Raw genomic sequence first — 20,415 nt, 5'->3', positions numbered from 1 at the left:
ACATTCCTTAGACATACCCCTCGGCTGTCGACCTGCTGTCATCGTGTGCTATTACCTACGGTTTTGCGGGGTCGTAGTTTTGCCGGGCTCAAATTCTTCCACTCCTGATCTGTACCCCCCAAAAACTTGTTCATGAGTTCTGGCACGCTGGATCAATTTCATAGCTGTAGAAGTGTTGCTCTAGGTTCGCTGGGAGAGACTTGTCGCTATGTCATCCCGTACACAAAATGACACAGTAATCGATGATGATGACGAGTCGTGGTAAGTTTTGTTTCCACCCTATTGTCCTGCTGGACCCCGTCGAAAACTTGTTCGATTTTCGCTGATAATATTTCTTTCCCGCAATAGTCCCCTTTGCATCGAAGAGTTCGACCTGTCGGATAAAAACTTCAAGCCATGTCCCTGTGGATATCAGGTATGCATTTAACCTACCCTTGATCCCTTCGTCGCTGGATTTGGCCTCTTTTGAAACCGTTGTTTTGGAGGAGGTTATATCCTCGCTCAGCTAAACCGTGGCGGCTAAGATTGTCCACAGATCTGCCAGTTTTGCTACAATAATATAAAAACACATAGTGAAGAAGGTCGATGTCCAAACTGTAGGCGTGTATACGATGAAAGCACAATTCAATATAGAGTTCCAGATGTCGATGAGTGAGTCACCATCCCCTCCTTTCGACGACCTTCTATATATCCTACTAATACAGATCGCAACTGAATTAGGTTTAAAGCGGATTTGGCATTGAAACATCGCAAAGCTGCAGCAGCGAAGAGGCGGGAGGCTGAAAAGCGGGAAATAGAAGCTTCCAGTCGAAGAAACCTTGCCGGTGTCCGTGTAGTCCAGAAGAACCTTGTTTATGTCATTGGCCTCAACCCCACGATACGAGACGAAAGTCAACTATTACAGACCTTGCGCGGAGACCAGTACTTTGGACAATACGGTGATATTGAAAAGATTGTTGTTAGCAAAGCAAAACCGGGTGGCAACCCAAACCAGGGCATTGGTGTCTATGTCACTTTCGCTCGTAAGGCAGATGCTGCAACGTGCATTGCGGCGGTAGATGGATCTCCCAACGGTGATCGTGTACTTAGGTCGGTTTATTTTCGCCAATGGCTATTCGGCCTCCAAACCACCGTTCACTTTAGATACTAATTTGATTGTTACAGGGCCCAATATGGAACCACGAAATACTGTTCATCGTTTCTTCGAAATGAACAGTGTAACAACCGTAACTGTACGTTCCTTCATGAGACCGGAGAAGACAACGATAGCTTCAGCCGCCAAGATTTATCGTCCATGAACACCATGTCATCACAACGTGCCCATCCCAACCCACCAAATGGACCTGGCCCTTCCACATATTCCCCCTATACTCACCACGCTCAGCCCGTCAGGCCTTCTTCACATCCTATCCAACTACCTGCCGGAGTACAGCCGATGCGGAGACAAAATAGCAGAGATGAAACGGGGAATCGAACCAATACGGACTCCTCAGCTCTACCATCGTCTGCAAGCTGGGCCAATAAGGATTCCCATGTGCAACGTACACGACGACCAAGTGTGACGGCTAGCCACTCTTCTCCAAGCCCGAAAGGATCGAATGCTGTAGTCAACAAGATTGAGGAATTAAAACGCAGTGTGGGGAGACAATCCCAATCCGGACAACAACCCTCCCGCCAGCAAACCCCGACTGTAGCAGAGGCCTCAAGCTCTTCTCCACATGTGACTCGAACAGACTCTCCTATACCGTCTGGGCCTCACGAAATTCCAGTGCTGGATGGTCTTGTGACAGCCGTAAACAATCCCGACTTCCGTTTTATATTTTCGTCCGCTGGATTGCCTCCTGAGGAGCTTGCGTACCTTGAAAATCATCCTTCAATGATTGATCCTTATGGCGGGGTGAAACGTCGTGCTATGCGTGAGAAAGCAGAACATGAACGTACAAACCAAGTAACTGACAACCAACTGTTACTTCATCCAATTGCTAATGAGGAAGAAAATCTTGAGGGAGGAAGTTCCCAGCTCGGAGGCGAGCCAGAAGAGATGCATACTGCTGGTCTCTCTGGTCGGAATGCAAGAGAGACACTTAGTGCCATTCAACCTCCGTCACAACAAACAACTACAGCAAATTCTGCTATTGGATCGCCCGTTTCTTCTGGTGGGCACCAGTTCCAAGGTCTAAACATTGCAGGCAGGAGCCTCACGCCCCTCCAGCAACAGCAACTTCTGTTGCTGAAGAACGCTGGCGGACAACACATGGGATTAATGGATCAATTACAAACAACTTCTGTCTCTAACTCATTCGAGCACAATTCTCAACAACGGGCAGGTGTGTACCAGAATCAGATCCCGCAAATACCTGTTATGCAAGGACATGCCAGACAGTCGTCGAGATTCTCGTTTGCGAATGAAGCCAATGCGAAGAATACCTCCAATCAAAGACTGGTCAATCAGCAGACATCGACACCGCAGGGCGCCAATCAGAATCCCCTTAATGTAACTGGACAACATGGTTTGGGAAATCATTACTTCGTTAGTGGTGTTCAGGGTCCTCCGCCTGGCTTGAAAACTGCTGGAACTCCGCCGATTAGTGGTGGAGGAATGTTTGCTCAAGGCCATGGCTTCACAAGCACAATGAACAATAACCTCGGCCTTGGGACCAAGCAAGATCCTAACCCGGACCTAATGCGTGAACTTATGTGTGGTCGAAGTGGCACGAGTGGTGGCGGCGGCGTTCAAGCGCATGAGGCTGCTAAGCGTGAGTTTATGTTTCCTTTTCTCCAGATGCATAACACACCCCCTCCCCTGGCTCCCGTATCTGGCCTTCTCAACTCTCTCTATGGCCATCATAATGGGTCCCACCAAGATCCAGGACCACAGAAGCAGAAGAAGAGGGGGAAGAAGCACAGACACGCTAACACTTCCTCCGGCGGAGGTGGTGTAGTAGATCTTGCGGACCCGAGTATTTTGCAGGCTAGAATGCACCAAAGTGCTACTAGTGCTACCCCTGGGCAGGGACTTTACGGGAGCCAGGGCCAAGGTGGGTACAATCACTCCAACATGGTCTATGGTGGTGGCTTTGGCCGATGGTGATGATTTCCCCCTTTGCGCTGCTGGACCTACATTTCCGTAGCTTTTCTTTTATTTCCTTGTAGCTTGTTTGTTGCCACGTCATATTTACTTGATGATAAGTCATGCTTTCTCTTTGTTCTCGCGTTCCCTCACATTGTCATTTTCCCCTCCCTGAATTTTGGGAGTTTATGGCTTCCCACAATGATTTCTGATATTCGTTTGACATTTCCCTTTTAATGTCTTTCGTTTCTCTTCCCTTCCTGTGCAGCATAAGGCAATCGATTCAAAATAACGGGGTTAGGCGAGCCTCGGGCGTTACCTGGGTGTTATGGTCACATTTCGGCGAGACTGAAGGACGGCGTCAACGCATTACTTTCCTGCTTTGTTTGTAGAGATCTACTCTTCTCTAGGGGTTTGCTACAAGCTTGGGGCTCTTCATTAGCAGCACAGGTTTTAATTTTCGAGCACTTACGGCCCGCCGGCATGGTGATGGCGGGCCTTTCATTTGTACGTTAAGTCTCCCTTACCTTGACTTGTACCCAAGTCAGGTCTATTTCCAAAGCAATTTTCTCACATTTATTGCTCATATAGACTCGCCGTCCACAAATTTTCCCCTCTCAATTCATTTCGTGGCCACTGTTGTAATGAAGAGGCCAATCATTTTGTATATATCCCGCCAGTGTCTCCATGTAGCCCCTCCATATTGTTTGCGGGTTTGACCCTTCTACGCGTCTGATTGAATTCTTTATACTTTGGGTCGTTCAGCAGCGCATCTATTTATTGGTTTCCTACACGGCTAATTTCTTTTGATGTATGCTAATCGAGATATTCTGGACCTAGCAGATGAAGATTTCCCGCCGCTAGGCCCTCCAACCAAACCTCTTGACAAACGCCCTCTAGAAACATTCCGAATTACGTCAGGATCCCGTGCATCTCACGATTCCAACGATTCACCTTATAGGTCTAGAACTCCTGTACTGCCACCGGGTCTTCCCTTACCACATGGACATCCTGCGGCATCTTTCGTCCAAGATCTCAGTCCATCCACCTCTGCAGTTTCAAGTCCTCAACCGGGACACATTACTTTACGAAGTGGATTTTCGACGCCTGTACAAAAGTTCAAAGAATTACATATTTCAGCACACCACACATCAGACGTGCAAGCATCGTCGTCTGTGCCTTCTGTACCTGCACGGACGCGCGCGGCAATAGAAATATCTTCTGGTTCCCCAAAGCCTAAAACCGCAACCGCTGTTGGGCAACAGAATGACAACCTAATTGTGAAAAAGGATAAGGATCGAGAACTTAGTCCTGAAAAGGTAGCGGCACCTATCACAAAAGAAGGCAAACAGCCTCGTGAGCCTCACAGCAAGCCGATACCCATTAAGCTTAATCTTTCGATGCCAACGCCCGGGCATGCCTCTCCGTCCCGAACCACTACGCCGAATCATAATGTCTCTTCCATACATCAATTATCAAATATTTCCTCCCACCCTAACACCCCGTTGACTAGTGTCTCACGCACATCTAACTCTCCCGTCCCTCGACAAACTAGAGTATTGCGTGTTGTTGACACCTCGAAATCAGAGACACCTACCTCGTCAGTAGCGCCAAACAATTCCACTCCGCCTTCCAAACACCTCTCACGGCAGCCTAGTCTTTCAACCAACAGTCGCCCAGATACCCCTAACAATGTCGACTCTGAGTATGACTTCCATACCTCTGCATCTGTGTCTAGGGCAAGTTCACCACCACCAAGTCGTGTTGGCTCAGCGCCTGTCCGTTCAATCACAAAAAGTCAATTGAAAAAGGAGCGAAAGCTCAAGGCTAAGCAAGCTGAGGTCAAAAAGGAGGAAACCCATCCCACTCCAGTAGTTGCTGAAGAGCCCGTTCAGGCTCCTATCATCGGCAGGAAGCGGAAGACAAAGAAAGCACCGGCACCAGCTAAGGAACAACAGGCTGCTTCTGCTTCTAAACCTGAAGTTACAGATAATGCTCCACACGTTGCTAAATCCAAAAACAAGAGCCAGAATCACTCAGAATCATCAACACAAACCAAAGGATCAGACAACGCTTCCAGAGAATCTGTTCCTAAAGAACACGCGCAACGAAGTCAAACCACTGAAAAATCTGAAAAATCTGAACCATGGAGGTCGAACAATACGGCTGGGCAACTTTTGGCTGATTCTGAAGCTACTGGTATACCAGTGAAGGATCTTTTCTTGGAGCGAACTTCTCCCCTTCCAGTTCTACTTGCGCAGTTGCATCAATCTGGTGATCTTGATCTAACTACTCACCCACTTTTCAATCCACCAAACCTCAATCAGCGCTCAGATTTGAAATGCTCGGCGGATGATTACGATATTTTGAAAAATCCTATTGAACTGGCGGAAGAACATAGAACAAAGTTACTCCAGGGTGAACCGGTTCACATTAATGCAGACACTGACCTCCTCAAGTGTCGCTGCCTCATAACGCCAGCTGGCTGCGTCCTCCGCCACCTATCCGAAGAGGAGGAATTCCGTTACCTCGAACTCGAAAAGAGTCTTGCAGCCGCATGGCAGTCTCTACAGGAATATCCGGCGTTAACTGCCACGGAGCCTGATGCCACGAACCGCGGTGGTGGGCTAGATGCTCTTTTTGCGACGCCTGAAAATTTCAACATCCGTTGGATTGATGGTGCGCCAGAAAATGGTCTCCTCTCCGGCTCTGTGAAACCCTCCTCCATGCCCTCACCGCCACCTGTCAGCGCCAGTGGCTTCTCTACCGAATCTTCATCTTCAGAAGCTGCTGATGCTGCTCATGGTTCTGCTTCCACAGGCACCACGGCTACAGCCGCCTGCTCTCACCGATCATCCACCGCGCGAAAATCGACAACGAGCGGAAGCCACCTTGGCGTTAGTCTCGAGGACCTCATGAGCATGTCTGATGAGGAATTACAAGCAATGATTGAGGAGGCACAGCGCGAGCTGGAGAGTTCGCGGAAAGAGGTGGATATGGTTGACAAGAAAGTTATGACGCTTGTGAAGCGGAATAAGAAGCTGGTGCAGCAAGCGCTTTCTGCTGCGATGGAGTTTGTGGGGTCTACTTCAGATATGGGGTTGTGAATTGCGGTTGTTGTACTATTTCTACTGCTTGTTGTATTGTTGGCAGCTTGAAGCGTCAATGCTGTAACGGGGGGGGGGGGTTGAGTAGAGTGAGAGGAATAAGTGGTGTGAAGGAAAGTTGGAGCTTGGATCTTCGGTGTATCGAGTATAGCTTGGCTGTCTTTCGTCCAACATCTCCCTATCTCCAGTTTTGCCATGTATTATTATGCAGGTTTTTTTTCCTTTTCTTTTTATCTGCTTCCTTTTTGTTGCTTTTTTCCACTCCTCTTTTATCTATCCGGTCCTCCCCACCGAAATTTTAAAACCGCTCTGCATAATAAAATGAGAAAAGAAAAAAAGGAAGAAAAGCAAGCAAAAAGATAAAACCTATGATATAGGGTTCACCCCTGGTGTGAATTCCTATGTTCATTCCGCCACAATGGACTTGCAGGAACATTTTTCTTTCCGTTTGTGAAGAATGGCGGATTACTGATTTTGTTATGGCGGTTTTCTACATATCCAGTCTATTTTTTTTTATGGCACTGTCTTTTACTCCTGGGAAGTTTTTTTTTTTTTTTTTTTTTTTTTTTTTTTTTTTTTTTTAATGGCTGCACAGCCAGCTGGGTCTCTTTTTTTAGTTTTTAGCTTTATTTTATTTGTTTCCTCTTACATTTGCCTTGTTCATTTACCTGTATCGCATTGCATTTGCATTTGCATCGCATGACAATGGCACTTTTGGCCTCCATACTTGTCGCCTGATGATTCAACAACAGCGTAGATTTTGTGCTGCTTAGGATCGTCTCATGATAACTTAATATAATATTGAGTGATTCATCGATTTACTTGTAGTTAATTGATAGCAGTAGCGATGGTTTTTGGGACTAGCGGTTTCCTGATGTTTACAGTGAGGTTGTGAAAAATCTAGGGCCACTGGGGCAAAAGAGCTCTTTCACCACCAGCACCATGCGGGTGGTAGAGGGGACGAACCACCCAATCCAATCTCTCTAAAAATAAAGGCTGGTGGGTGTAATCTGGAGTACATATAGATAAGTGTGGACTAGTATCTAATCGAAATAAATCATGTCATCGCTAGAGGCCCAGATGGATGGGGTAGAAATGCAAGATGGGGATACACACGTATCCATACATATATCTAAAAACAATGTCTATATTCTGTGGAAAGCTGACATAGCCTCTCCATTGATGGATAAATGGAAAACTAGGTAGTGAGTGACTCGACATTGATCTCAATTCCTGTAAGTTTTTCAGTCATGCATCATTATAAGAGCCAAGACAGAACACATCGTTGGGCTTCACTGTCAGCCGAAACTGCATCGCAACTTGCCAGGCATCACGGCGCCTAATTATAGCCATTTTAATCCAACCGAAATCACAGCCCCTTAATCCCATCTTCAAACTCACGAATGTCGTATTCGGCCGGATACTTCTCGAGAATACGTTTCAATTCCTCCTTCTGCTTCACTGTGGACTCCGGCAACTTTTCAAAAACGTCGTTAAACATCTCCCGGAGCGGCGGCTTCTTCTCCTTTTCAGCGGCCGAAAACTCCTGCAGGACAGCCTTCCGCAGCTCATCCCGCGTATCACGCTCGAGGTCATCATTCCAGATCCCCTCGCCCTCCATCCATTTCCGCAGCCGCGTGATTGGGTTATCACGCCGTTTCCAGTCTTCAACTTCGACCCGTGCACGGTAGGCAAAGCTGTCATCACTCGTGCTGTGATGGGAGACGCGATAGCTCATAGCTTCGATAAGGACGGGCCGTCCTCCATTTTCCAGAGCCATCCGACGGGCTTCTCTGGTCACTTCGTGTACGGCGAAAATGTCGTTGCCGTCGACGCGGATGGTATCGATGCCGTATCCGATTCCCCTACTGGCGATTCCGTCGCCCCGGTATTGTTCCAGGGTGGGTGTGGAGATGGCATAGCCGTTGTTGCGACAGATGAAGACCACGGGGCATGAGCGTGTAGCGGCGATGTTGAGGGCTGCATGGAAATCGCCTTCACTTGCGGCGCCCTCGCCAAAGTAGCAGGTAACGATCCTTTGTGGGATGTTGGGGTTCTGTAATGACTGGAGCTTCAGAGCGTATGCAGCACCAGCTGCATGTGGAATTTGCGTTGCTAGTGGGGAAGATATGGTGTGCTATATCCCGTTAGCGCTATTCTGCCAATCATGTCAGATATGAGATGCTAGGCTTTCGTACAGTGTTAACTTTAGAACCTCCATAGTGAACAGGCATGTTTCGTCCCTTCCCAGGGTCATTGCGGTTTGCAAATAGTTGGCTCATGAAGTCTTTGAGCGTAAATCCACGTTGTTGGAAAACCCCAGTCTCTCTATATTGAGCGAAAACTATGTCCTCAGGAGTTAAAGCGGCAGCAGAGCCAACGGCTATACCTTCCTCTCCCGCGGAGACCTAGAAGCAGGTCAGCTGCATTATTCGACGCGGAGATGTAAGCTTTTCAGAGATGCATACCATATAGAAACTCAATCGACCCTGTCTTTGTGCATCGAACATGATTAAGTCCATAATGCTCACTACAGTACCAGAACGTTCAAATCAGCTGACCATCCGGTCCCTCCTGTTGAAAGTAACAATCCCAGCGCTGAGAACATACCAGTCAACATATTCTTATACCAGGTAATAACTTCTTCACTCGCAACATCTGGTGGCCCTCGACTCTTGTCTACGATCACCCCATCAGAGTCCATTACTCGATACGTGGGGATGGCAGCGTGCTCAGAGGGATTTATGAATGACATGTTCGTCGTGAACTTGCTATCTATTGCCCCCGGGAATCGAACACTATGCGTCAACACAATTACAATTCTCATTAGCCTCATGCCTCAATAGCCACTCCTAGATATCAGCGCGTGCAATCAACTGCCACGTACCTGTCCGATCCCGGTCGCTGTGATATCGAGGTACTCCATCGCACTGAGCGATTGGCGGATCTGGTTGCGCGGAGAATAGGCTGACTCGCACTACGGACGCTGCGACCAAGCAGTGGAAAAGACATCTTGTTCTCTACCTTTCAAAATGAGGAATTCAATCCAAACGTTGCAGCTTGAAGGTTGGGAGGTTTCTGTCTCGGCTCTGTCGCCTTCGAGAGCGGCTGGAGTCGGCGTCGGCAATGCCACGCATCATGTGATCGGCTATTTTCCCACTCCGCCGGCAATAACCAGAGTCTAAAGAACCACGGTTCCCTTTTTGTCTTTTATATCTTTTATATCAAAAGGATCGCCAATTAGCTGGCAATTGCAACTTGGAAACCAGGCCTCATTCTGCAAGCTGTTGGGTTACGGTATTTACAGAGGTGTGGAAGATGTTTATTTTACACCTTTGACATATTCCCGGCATATCCAAAATCGACATACCAGGAGAAGTCGGGTCCCTGAGAGGCCGGCCCCATGCTCGTCTATCCTGTGCATTTTGACATCTGAGAATCGACGGAGCCTGCCGATGGACGAACGCCATTTACTGACGGAGTTCTCCATTTCATCATCGGGGTACTCTCGCTTGCCCTCCTCTCTCACTTATGGGGGGGTTTTAATCCCCGATAGCCCAGTTCGTGCATTCTTTACTCATCGACGGGTGAACCATTCATCTTCACTTCTGGCCAACTCAATATCTTAATCTAGCAGACGGGAAATTAGTTGAGAATACCTGTGGAACAGAGTGGATTTCCAAGGGGTTTGAATAAACACCACTGACACTACTGTAGTTTCACTGAGGTCATCCACTTTTTCAAGATACGGGAACCTCATCGCCTCCTCGCGCAAGGGCAAGGACGGTAACTACATTGTCTCTTGGAATTCTCTGAGGCCATTGAATTGATGACTCGGAGATGCTTATAATTATATATAAAATAGAAGAAATAGTTTTCCATTCGGTAGCTATTCTCATGTGTCCTGTTTTCCTACCGTGAAGAGCAAAAGGTTTCACTTGGACACATCTCCCTTGTCCTTTCAACCAGCAGGTCCTTTGCTTTTTCAATTTCGTCCTCCATCATGTCTTTGAGCCACCTGCCCAGGAAAGGCAAAGAATCAAACAGCTGCTCCCTAAGCTCCTGATGAGAAGCAAAATCGTACTGAAGCGGAATCTCTTGAATTTCAACATCCCGAAAGCCAGCACGTTCGAAATGCGCCTTGGTATCGATATCTTCATGCCACCGTCGGTGCAAACGATTTCACTGTCAGAGGCTGTGGCAAATCCGGCCTAACATCTTTAATAACCAACAGCAACTCTACCCACTCCCCGCTTTTCACGTTGGTCAGCGCAAGAATGCCGTCTGGCCGAAGAACGCGATTCGATTCCTTGAACGCTCTGGCGGGCTCGGGGCAGGCCGTTAAACACAAAAACCCTGCGAGAACGTGGCTGCATTCGTTGTCCTTAAAGACTCGACAGGTCCGTGGCATCCATCGAGAGCAGCCGTCTCAAGACGTTCCCATGCTGCTTTCTCCGGGATTAATAAGCTGGCGGATTCGCCATGCCCTCCACAAAATCTGACGAAAGGACCGCACATTTTCGGGCAGGATTGAGCTATATATTTCTTCAGGATTTCGGTGACTATTTGTCCCCCACCGCAGCCGATGTCGAGAATTGTGGATGCCTTCGACAAGCCATGAGGCTCCCTTGGTAGTAGGTCCGTTGCGATATAGTCTGTCACAGTTGCGAACAAACTCGAACCGCATATCCCTGGACGTGCATTACGAAACAACAATGAACCGGTGAATGAATCGTGAAGAGAAGTGTCAACATGAGGACTTTAGGTCAATATTCTCCTGCTATTATATTGCATAGGTATGTATATGTATTATATCTATCCGTTCGCGGTAGAGAATAGAACTACCAACCTGGGGTAACGGATGACATTTCTTAATGAGTTGGTTAATGAAACAAGCGTGAGATAGGTTTGGTGTAAAGCCGTAACAGGAAGAATTTAAGATAATGAATGTGGAAGTTCACAAATGGAATCGACGGATCTCCAGGCATCCCAGCTTGTTCATATACCATACCACATCTCCAAAAAGTGTTATATACTAAGTCGTTATTCCCACCGCTCACATCAGGCAGAGTGCCTCCTCGTCTGGATTGGAAGAAATCCCTTGGTGGCAAAGATGGGGATTGCCAATCCAGCTTCAGTTACCGGTCAAACCAAAAAGGCAAGTTTATCACGCTAAACGAGATGGTGAGAATGGAAAAAATAGTCTCCAGTAGCATCAGGGTTCGCGCCTCTTGGCACTTATCCGGCAGAATGATGTGGATTTGGTCCGGGATGGCGGATTTCTGTCAAAAGATGACAAGGATCCGAGAGTTGCAGATTATTTTATAACCTCTATGAGTTCAAACATATCCCTCAAACTCCTCATCCACTAACAGGCGACTTGAAAGGGGAACGAATATTTAAGGATCCCTTTCATCCTACGTTAACAAAACGATAACTTCGACGGGAGTTTAGGCATTATGATCCGTCCAGAGATCGCTTAAAAGCGGTTCGGAATAATCTCATTACAAATACAGAAAATCGGAGGGGCTTTGAGAAAAAGAAAAAATATATACTCCGTATAATACTAATATAATATGTATGGTATCAAAGTAAAATATACACAATATATTCTCTGCGAGACAACAAAAAATCCGCTGAGATTCGTAAGAGAAACAGCATCAACATTAATGCATCCCGTGCTACTACAGCTACACCAAGGGGGGTAAGAAGGAAAAGTTGAAAATTAAGACTGTGCGGGAAAGAAGAGTGCTCTCCGCAATAGGTTCAGGTCACGCAAAAATGGGACAGTTCATAAAGGCGAGGCGCGTTCGTCCAGTTCCCCACGACGGCTTCGGCTAATTTAGGCATTCTCCCCATGTAACTAAGGATTGGAAGGCTCGTTAGTTGGTGTTAGGGGCGAATGCGGAGTGTGCACATTTCATCAAAGGCTTACTTTTATTTACAGAGCAATGCTCAGAGAGTTGAGCAGGGTGACAAGGAGAGGAGCGAGGGCACCAAGGCCAAGAGTGTTCAGGAGGCCAGCGACCACAGGACCGAGCTGAGCGAGAAGGCCGCCGGCAACCAACAAGTCTGGAACATCGTTGGTGGCAGCGACATGAAGGGTTGTGAACACCGACTGGAGCCCCAGCTTGCCTACGAGAGCAACGACGAAGTTGAGGATGGCCTGGAGGAGCTCAGGGGTAATACCCTCGACCTGTGGCAAGACACCAGACGATGTGATCTCGTCGAGCTTGAGCACTTTGACGATGGTCAACAGACCAGTGACAATCTTGGTGACTTGGTTAACGCTCAGGCCACTGATCTCAGGAATTGGCAGACCACCAAGGAGGCCGTCGAGGTCCACAATTTCAAGGTTGTTCGTGACAATATTTAGGTTGAGGAGGCCGAGGAGGCCAGGGGCGAGGCCACCCAAACCTAGACCGTTGATGATAGAGATAACGCCGGGCAGAAGCTGTGCAAGCAGGTTTGAATCCAAGCCATCCACGTCCGGTAGTTCGGCGGGTGTGCCATTGGGGATATCCTCAGTGGGGAAGCTGCACACGGGTGGGATTCCACCGGTTGGTTTCACTTCTGGCAACCCGGGAGAAACCGAAGGAATGCCATAAGGAGGGAGCGAAGGAGCAACCGTTGGTGTAACTATAGGTGTGAGAGTAGGCGTAATAGGATCAGCGCTACTCGGGTTGGTCGCTGGGGTTGATGGAGTTGAGGATTCAGGAACTCCATATTTGGGCGGACCACGATTGACGAGGGGAGAGGCCGCAGCAGAGCCAGCTAGGACGAGGGCTGCAGAGAAACCGGTGAGCTTCATGGTGAATTAATTGAAGTTTGATTAAATGAGTGACGATATCAAAGAAGAAGAGTGTGAGTGAAAACTGTACGATCTTGATAATGAATGACTTTCAACGGAACAGAAAAGGAGGGACTGTTGAGTGGGAAGACAAAGAGAAGAGTACGGAGTAGGAGAAGATGAACGGAGTTCTTCCCTGTGCGATTTATACACCTTTGACCTCCTCTGGCTTATATGATCGTCACTCACGACTTGACGCCAAACCTTTTGCAGTTTGTATGGTGGCAGTGATAGCTCGCGATGAAGGCGAAGATGCAATTTGAACTAACCATTGCTCTTTGAGAGCCATGAACGAATAGGGGAAAGGAGCGGAATGGAGATTTTGGCGGTCTGAGGAGAAACACTCCAACCAAAGACCTCAATCGCACGAAAAAAGCTCACTGGGCGAACAACTGGCCAGCGTTTCTCCTGACTAGAAATGTAAGAGGCATAGATTTGCGTGCCCGAGGTTCTTAATGTATGAAATCTCATTCCCAGAACGAATGATCACAGGCAGGATGCCAGGGTTGATTGGGGGTCATAATACTCCGTAGACACCAGTTGATATCATTCCCGGGTTCTTGCAACAGCGACGTCTGATGTCTGACGCCTGCGACGTCAGGTATCGCTGCTGAGCCAATGGAATGCCTCACTAGTTCTGCCGTGACCTTCCTTTGGCCGAACATATTAGGTTTGCAAAGAGTGTTCCGACGGGTTGGCGGCCCATATTTATCACGGCGCGGGCCAGAGGGAAGTGCGCTGATATGCTCAGGTTTTAGCTCGTGCACATCGCACTTTAAAATCTCAACAAGCGGCATTTCGACAGCATTTGATGCAACAATCTGCAGCCTCACTATTGCCACCTAAACCGCTTCCGTCCTCCTTTCTCGCGCTCCTTGCTGAGGTGATGGTAGTATCAAAACGGGTGGAGCACCGCTTTGCGATCCACTCTCGAAAACCAACGTGTTGGAGTGATAATCCAGAGTATATATACTGCTTCACCTCTTTCTCTTGCAACGGTGAACTGAATTCAACGCGCCAATTGGAATTCGACATATCTCCAACAAGTCCTGCTTCATCCCGATCATGGAACCAAGACGGAGAGCTTGACCAGGTACTCCGTACCGCTGTGTCGTTTGTAACGTTAGCCTAGGAATATTTATGTGGCGTAGCTCCATCGCAGACAATGCGCATCCTGGTTGAAGAATAATAGCAGCGGATCTGTGCGCAATTGCAACACGCCCATGTGGTCCTTGAGAACCTTATGCCCAGTGTACTAATAAATATATATATACTCCGTATATATATTGTCGTTTCTCTGCTAGCAGTTACAACTGGGCTGCTGCTGCCAGCGAGCCCATGGGCAGCATGACGGATGAAGAACCTTGAAGCCGGCTTTGAGTAGTTATATACAGATTAGACTCCTTCGAGGATCCCCTCTGGCCCTTTTCCAGAGCTGCAAGTACTAAGGTCCTGTCCGAGTCGATTCCCTACCACTCACTAATCATGCCTTCAGCAAACACCATTAACAAACCCACTGCCAACGCGGGCGGAAAATGTGAGGAGCTGAAATATCTTCCCCCTGGCACTTGCAAATACAAATACAGTGGAAATATAAAGGATATGGAAAGAACTATTCAACTTGAAGGGGGGTGCATTCCTGGCGCTGATGGAAGGCCAAAGCACTCCCGTTCGCAGTCCTTTCATGGGATTCTCATGTGTCTCCCAAGCTGCAGTCGAGCAACACGTCGAGAATAACAGAAATATTGAGAAATTAGTATTTAGCTACGACAAAAATAAATCACATCCTCGTTTTACGAATGCCTTCTAGAGCCCACGAATTGGCTGCCTCAGTCTTTGGTGACCTTGTTGGGGAAAAATTGGCTAAAATGGACCTCAGCTTCCTCGATCTAAGCAATCTTCTCTCCAGTTGGGTTACAACAACTCAGTGGAAGAAGGCTCCAGATATGTCCTGGCAGCCAACTGAATCACCGAAAGGAAGATCTCCTTTATGGCCTACCTTTGTGTTGGAAGTGGAATATACAGAGACTGAAGCACAGCTTGAACGTGATGCTAGATGGTGGCTGGAACAGTCCAAATGGACATGTGGGCATTGTGATTACAATCGACATCGAAATGGACATAGATAGACTTCTCATTGGAAAATGGGAAATGGGAGCATCGCCAAGACCAACACGACAAAACATGTATCGGGGATGTGTTCCACAGCTCATCGAAACTACCTGCGTTCGGCGAATCGCCAATTCAAATATTCGGGAGGCAGATGGTGCTGTTCGTCTTCCATTTGAGAAGATATTCCTGCGGACACCTTCGTCTCGAGAGTCAGATTTGGTTTTAACTCGGAAGAACCTACAGCAACTAGCCGCAATGGTGTGGAGGGACCCGAGATGCTCTGAAACAGCATAGGAGAAAGAGGAGTATACTTACGATGGCAATTGTAAGTTGGCATAGTACTCTTTGAATTTTGAGAACACACTCCCGGTCCAGTTCAAGTGAGCTGGTTTTCTTATCTCTAACAGACAGTGGCTTCCGAGGGCAGTGTTCTCTATAAGGTTATTTCAGTTAGGAGGGGAGGGAGGGGTAGAGTTCTTCAGGTTGCACTCCCCACCCATCCATCCAGTCATTTTTATTTCTCCGAATACTGGCCGAAGCGTCTTCTGAATCCGTGAAAAACAAAATGGCTGGGGTTGACATTGATGTGAAAGGGGGTGTCAACGTCTCCACAGCAATAAAGGTGTTCGCAAGCGATCACGACAGCATAGCGCTTGCGATCTACATCCAGTTGTCAAAACTATCTCCGCTTATGGGCGGATGAGTTCTTTTCATCCGTAGTATCCTCGTCCTGGAATTGCAGCGGTGTTGGGTTTTTTTTTTTTTTTTTTTAATAAAGTTGTTGGACTGGCTCAAATCTCGATCTTCATGCTACAGCAGGGTCCAAAATAAATATACTGGCACATCCACAGGGCCTTGTGTGATCAAGCCCTGAATACGACTATAACAAAATCTTAGAATTATAGATTTTGATTCATGTCAGAGTGAAGGAACAAGCTTAGGCTTCAAGGGCATGAACCATTGGTTGGAATATAGAGGTCATTATCCACGCAGCTCGGTTCTCGCGGAAGCTCACGACAGCTCAATTTACGTGATGCGGAGGTCACGGTCTCGGGGATGCTCTCAAGAATTTGTTTTGGAGTGATTCGGGAAAATCGCCTCTCATGCCTGTGTGATAAGCTAGCACTATGACCACTAGGTTATCCATAGCAAAATGCCAACGTAACCATTGTTAAATGGTTGCACTCATATTGATATATATACCCGTGGGTGTGGTGGTGTAGCCCGGTCCACAACGGCCATAGCCACCTATCCCACCACCTATAGACTGCGATCACCAGTTGCAGCATAGTGTGGGAACCACATACGAACTGGCGTGAAGGGGCTACGGGGAAGAGGGAGGAACCGGCGGTCGAAGGAGGAGGAGGAGGATTGGCGGGGAAAGGAGAAACAGAGGCACGAGCGGGGATGGGGGAGGCGGCAGCAGGGGATCCCACGGGGGCGTCCACCATCTCTTCGTCTTCGCGGGCCTTGCTACCGCCAACCACGTCCTCGCCAGCCGGCTCACATGCGTTTTCTTCGTTGGCAGAGACGCGCACTGGCGTCGTCTTGCTCGACCGCTACGATACACTGGGGGAGTATCCTCATTATTGGGGGCGATCTTGGGCAAGGCGCGCGCTCTGACGACGGGCAGTGGGAGCTATCAATGATTAACACTGGCAAAACCCGTCCGAATAACCGCTGACTAGCTTCTAGCAAGTTCGGGTCACGAAAACTTACCAGCAGGACGCCCCGAGGCGGTTCGAACGGCGAGAACTACGACGACTGGGACCTATATCATGCAACTAGTTGGTCTAGGCGTTAGGATAGGTTTGTACAACTGCGTAGGACGATCGAACGAAGGTGGTGCGGATTTGGGAGGAGAGGAGATAGTAATTTCGGGCTATTCTTCTTCTGAAGCGTACACCCCTTGTACGCCAGTTAGATATTTTCGTATAAGAAGAGCAGCGTAAGCTTAGAAACTTCCACTGCTCAAGCAACCTTTGAATCACACCTAGATAAAAAGGATCCGTTCCCTTTCAAGGAGTTTGTATTCAACGTTAATGTTACCTGGTTCCCGAGAGCAGATGCAGTTGCGATGAATGGTCTGACGACGTTTGTTCCCACGCTGTTAGGTTAAAGTTCCATTCGAGATTATTCTGCCACAATCAGCTATTGATTTAACCTGTGCATGGGATTTCATTCACTTGGCCTTGCGACTGGCCGGAACTGAGAAGTTTCCGAGTCTTGCTTCAGGACTCTACGCTGCGTACCTTCGTAATGGGGGCTCGTGGCATGGAAACGGGTAGTTAGTTATTGTGGCGGACGTAAAGCTTGCGAAAACAGAATTTTCTGCCACCCCCTGAAAAATAGTAGCAAAACACCGCAGAAATAACCAAAATATCCACGTATCTCTAAAATCATTCAAATATCATCCAATCCATTCAAATACGCACCTTTATCATCAAATCTGCCAATATGCCCCCCCAGCTCAGCGAATTTACCACCAATGAGATCGTACGCCTTCTAAATGATGGTTATATGCCTGCTCAGATTGCGCGGACCATTGAGTGCAGTCTGGCCACTGTATATCGAATCCAACGAAATATTCGCTGCTTTGGAACTGCTAGAAGTCCTCGTTCAACATGGGGTGTAAAGCCAAAGATCACACCGGATATCTTGTCAGGTTTGGAGGACTTTTTTGAGGCATATCCAACTGCATATCGCGATGAGGCTGTCTGCTTTGTGAAGGATGAATTTGATGTTGATATCCACCCTCGATCGATATCTAGATTGTTGAAGAAACTGAATTTGACATGGAAGAAGGTGATTAATTATTGCAATTGTCACTTATAGAACCTGCTAATCTGTCAGTTCTATTTGATATAGGTTGAACCTGTGGCCAGTCAACGCAACGAAGAACTTCGAGCTGAATGGCGTATTCAAGTTACTCAGTATCAACCTGATCAACTTATCTTTTTAGATGAGAGTGCTGCGAATGAACGTACTGCAGATCGACGATATGGATGGTCAAGCAGAGGATTCCCTTGTCGCATTAGAAGGCCCTGTAAACGATCTCGCAGATGGTCAATCTTACCTGCAATAAGTGTCGATGGATATCTTGATTATGATATATATCAGGGGTCCTATAATACAGAGAGGTTCAATGAGTTTGTACGTGTCCGGATACTGCCCAAATGCCAACGAGGTTATCACTACTTAGTGATGGATAATTGCTCTTCTCATCGTTCACAAGCACTGCGAGATCTCTGCAGAGAAGCTGGCATTGGACTTTTATTCTTACCTCCATATTCTCCTGATTATAATCCTATAGAGGAGTCATTTCACGCGTTGAAAGAATGGATTAGAAGATACAGATGTCAGTTAGAGAATCAGTTTGATGGGGATTTTGAAGCCTTCTTGCATCATGCAGTTGAGAATTTCATGGGAGAAGAAGATGCAAGAGGATATTTCAGATCTGCTCATATAGGATAGTATTGTAAAATTTAAAAAGATTCAGATTGCAATTCAATTATGATGATATATAATATCTAAGTTTCAAATTCAGAAGCAGAAGCAGTATGAGGTCTGCTGTCATCATTACAAACAGCAGATAAAGACAATTTAATCTCCTTCAACTGTGACTGCCAGATAGGACTCTTTAACCCATTTCTTATTATCGAGAATATACCCATTCCAATATTCAACTGAACCACCTGCTCATTTGTCATTGTCCGTATATGATCCAGTTCAAATCCTTCATTCTGAATAATGCTCTTTGCAGTTAAAAGAGCTTCTGCTCTTCGAGGTCTCTCTGTCATCAACCAGTTGAAGAACTCATCAATAAACAGATCCGCGTGTTCACCAAACTGAGGGATTGGACTACTTCGAATAGGAGGCAGGTTCGGATTCGATGGCAGGTTCGGATTCAATGGCAGGTTCGGATTCGATGGCAGGTTCGGATTCGATGGCAGGTTCGGATTCGATGGCAGGTTCGGATTCGATGGCAAGTTTGAATTTGATGGCAAGTTTGAATTCGATGACAAGTTTGAATTCAGTCCTCCCATGCCTCCCATTCCTTCCATCATATATTTCATCACCATCACATTGATTATCTCACTTGGAGACACAATATTAGATGAAGAAGGAGTTGAGGGAGATATTGGATACGATAGAAGCTGACAGTCATATCATTTGTTGTGACATTCCGTAACTTGATCTTTATAGGCTCCTTTATCCCATTGATAATCACCCGTTCATACAGCTGAATGAGATCTCAGGCTCAGGGGTAGGTGTTCGCAGAAATCGAGGATCTTCTGACTGTGTCTCCTCCTCCTCCTCCTCCTCCTCCTCCTCCTCCTTATCCTCCTTCTCATCATCAGTTGGATTCTCGTCATTATCCGGAACATCCGGAACAGGCGGTTTGGACAGACGAAGGCGCAGGGTAGTTGGAGTCCTTTTACGAGCTTGCGAGGCAGTAGAACGGTGGGTGTTGCGGGGCATATTGGCAGATTTGATGATAAAGATGCGTATTTGATGATAAAGGTGTGTATTTGAATGAATTGAATGATATTTGAATGATTCTAGAGATATGTGGATATTTTGATTATTTTTGCGGTGTTGTTCTACTATTTTTCAGGGGGTGGCAGAAAATTCTGTTTTCGCAAGCTTTACGTCCGCCACAATACCCCAGGCGCTGAACAGATTCTAACCTTTAAAGTTCTCCAAGAATATTCATCTTCGCTTACGATATATAACATCTTTCAGCAATTGACCCTTCCGCCGTATTGCATATCTCAACCTTCCATCGGGAATCAATTCTCAATTACGGTTAGCATTAAAAAGAAGGGTTGGGAATATGGCGTGCAACACGCTGGTAAATTTGTGATATTTGTGGCATATATTACATATTGCCAACAAGGGTTGTCAGTCAATCTCGGTCACCATCCATGATGTTTTCAAAATATATGCCCGCCCGAGCACGTTTGCGGTTGTTCCCCATCTTACTGACCTCATCACCCCCAAGTCAGCGTTGCATCGGGAGTCCTGAGAGAAGGATGCACGAGGTCAGATTGCGGACAGCCTATGGTCCATCGGTGCATCCCTTTCAACAACCGCCAACGACTAGAGAAAAGCTAGACTGGTGACAGAAGTCACATCCTATCGCAGTTTGAAAAACTTGGTGGTTCTAGAAAAGCTCCAGGATGTTCTTTGAGAACCGTGCCTGACGTCATGCTGCACCCGCCCCGCTCTTGGACCCCTGGCCATGCTTCATTTGCCCGTTCATTGGTGTTGAA

At 47.2% G+C, this 20,415-nt stretch overlaps 6 protein-coding genes across 6 annotated transcripts; 2 read left to right on the top strand and 4 right to left on the bottom strand.

Moving 5' to 3' along the window:
- Window positions 1-641: 641 nt before the first annotated feature.
- Window positions 642-3,091, top strand: HCAG_05763 (conserved hypothetical protein; the record flags this gene model as incomplete). Its single annotated transcript, XM_001538108.1, has 4 exons — window positions 642-651; window positions 729-1,022; window positions 1,165-1,232; window positions 1,433-3,091. 4 exons carry the CDS (start codon window positions 642-644, stop codon window positions 3,089-3,091), a joined length of 2,031 nt encoding a protein of 676 aa, XP_001538158.1.
- A 788-nt stretch (window positions 3,092-3,879) lies between these two features.
- Window positions 3,880-6,177, top strand: HCAG_05762 (conserved hypothetical protein; the record flags this gene model as incomplete). Its single annotated transcript, XM_001538107.1, has 1 exon — window positions 3,880-6,177. One exon carries the CDS (start codon window positions 3,880-3,882, stop codon window positions 6,175-6,177), a length of 2,298 nt encoding a protein of 765 aa, XP_001538157.1.
- Window positions 6,178-7,546: 1,369 nt separating this feature from the next.
- On the bottom strand, window positions 7,547-9,189 carry HCAG_05761 (2-oxoisovalerate dehydrogenase alpha subunit, mitochondrial precursor; the record flags this gene model as incomplete). Its single annotated transcript, XM_001538106.1, has 5 exons — window positions 7,547-8,314; window positions 8,376-8,585; window positions 8,646-8,707; window positions 8,788-8,975; window positions 9,065-9,189. The coding sequence occupies 5 exons, from the start codon at window positions 9,187-9,189 to the stop codon at window positions 7,547-7,549; spliced, it is 1,353 nt and encodes a 450-aa protein (XP_001538156.1).
- Window positions 9,190-11,943: 2,754 nt separating this feature from the next.
- Window positions 11,944-12,988, bottom strand: HCAG_05760 (predicted protein; the record flags this gene model as incomplete). Its single annotated transcript, XM_001538105.1, has 2 exons — window positions 11,944-12,040; window positions 12,123-12,988. The coding sequence occupies 2 exons, from the start codon at window positions 12,986-12,988 to the stop codon at window positions 11,944-11,946; spliced, it is 963 nt and encodes a 320-aa protein (XP_001538155.1).
- A 2,257-nt stretch (window positions 12,989-15,245) lies between these two features.
- Window positions 15,246-18,428, bottom strand: HCAG_05759 (predicted protein; the record flags this gene model as incomplete). Its single annotated transcript, XM_001538104.1, has 10 exons — window positions 15,246-15,325; window positions 15,504-15,572; window positions 15,977-16,019; window positions 16,447-16,698; window positions 16,887-16,910; window positions 17,189-17,246; window positions 17,349-17,391; window positions 17,575-17,644; window positions 18,127-18,183; window positions 18,423-18,428. 10 exons carry the CDS (start codon window positions 18,426-18,428, stop codon window positions 15,246-15,248), a joined length of 702 nt encoding a protein of 233 aa, XP_001538154.1.
- A 572-nt stretch (window positions 18,429-19,000) lies between these two features.
- HCAG_05758 (predicted protein) lies at window positions 19,001-19,621 on the bottom strand (the record flags this gene model as incomplete). Its single annotated transcript, XM_001538103.1, has 2 exons — window positions 19,001-19,233; window positions 19,381-19,621. The coding sequence occupies 2 exons, from the start codon at window positions 19,619-19,621 to the stop codon at window positions 19,001-19,003; spliced, it is 474 nt and encodes a 157-aa protein (XP_001538153.1).
- Between the last annotated feature and the right edge of the window lie 794 nt (window positions 19,622-20,415).

This window comes from Histoplasma capsulatum, genomic scaffold (genome assembly GCF_000149585.1).
Source record: "Histoplasma capsulatum NAm1 scaffold_7 genomic scaffold, whole genome shotgun sequence".
NCBI lineage: Eukaryota > Fungi > Ascomycota > Eurotiomycetes > Onygenales > Ajellomycetaceae > Histoplasma > Histoplasma mississippiense.
Note: the sequence above shows the minus strand (reverse complement) of the source record. Positions and strands in the feature narration are given on the sequence as shown.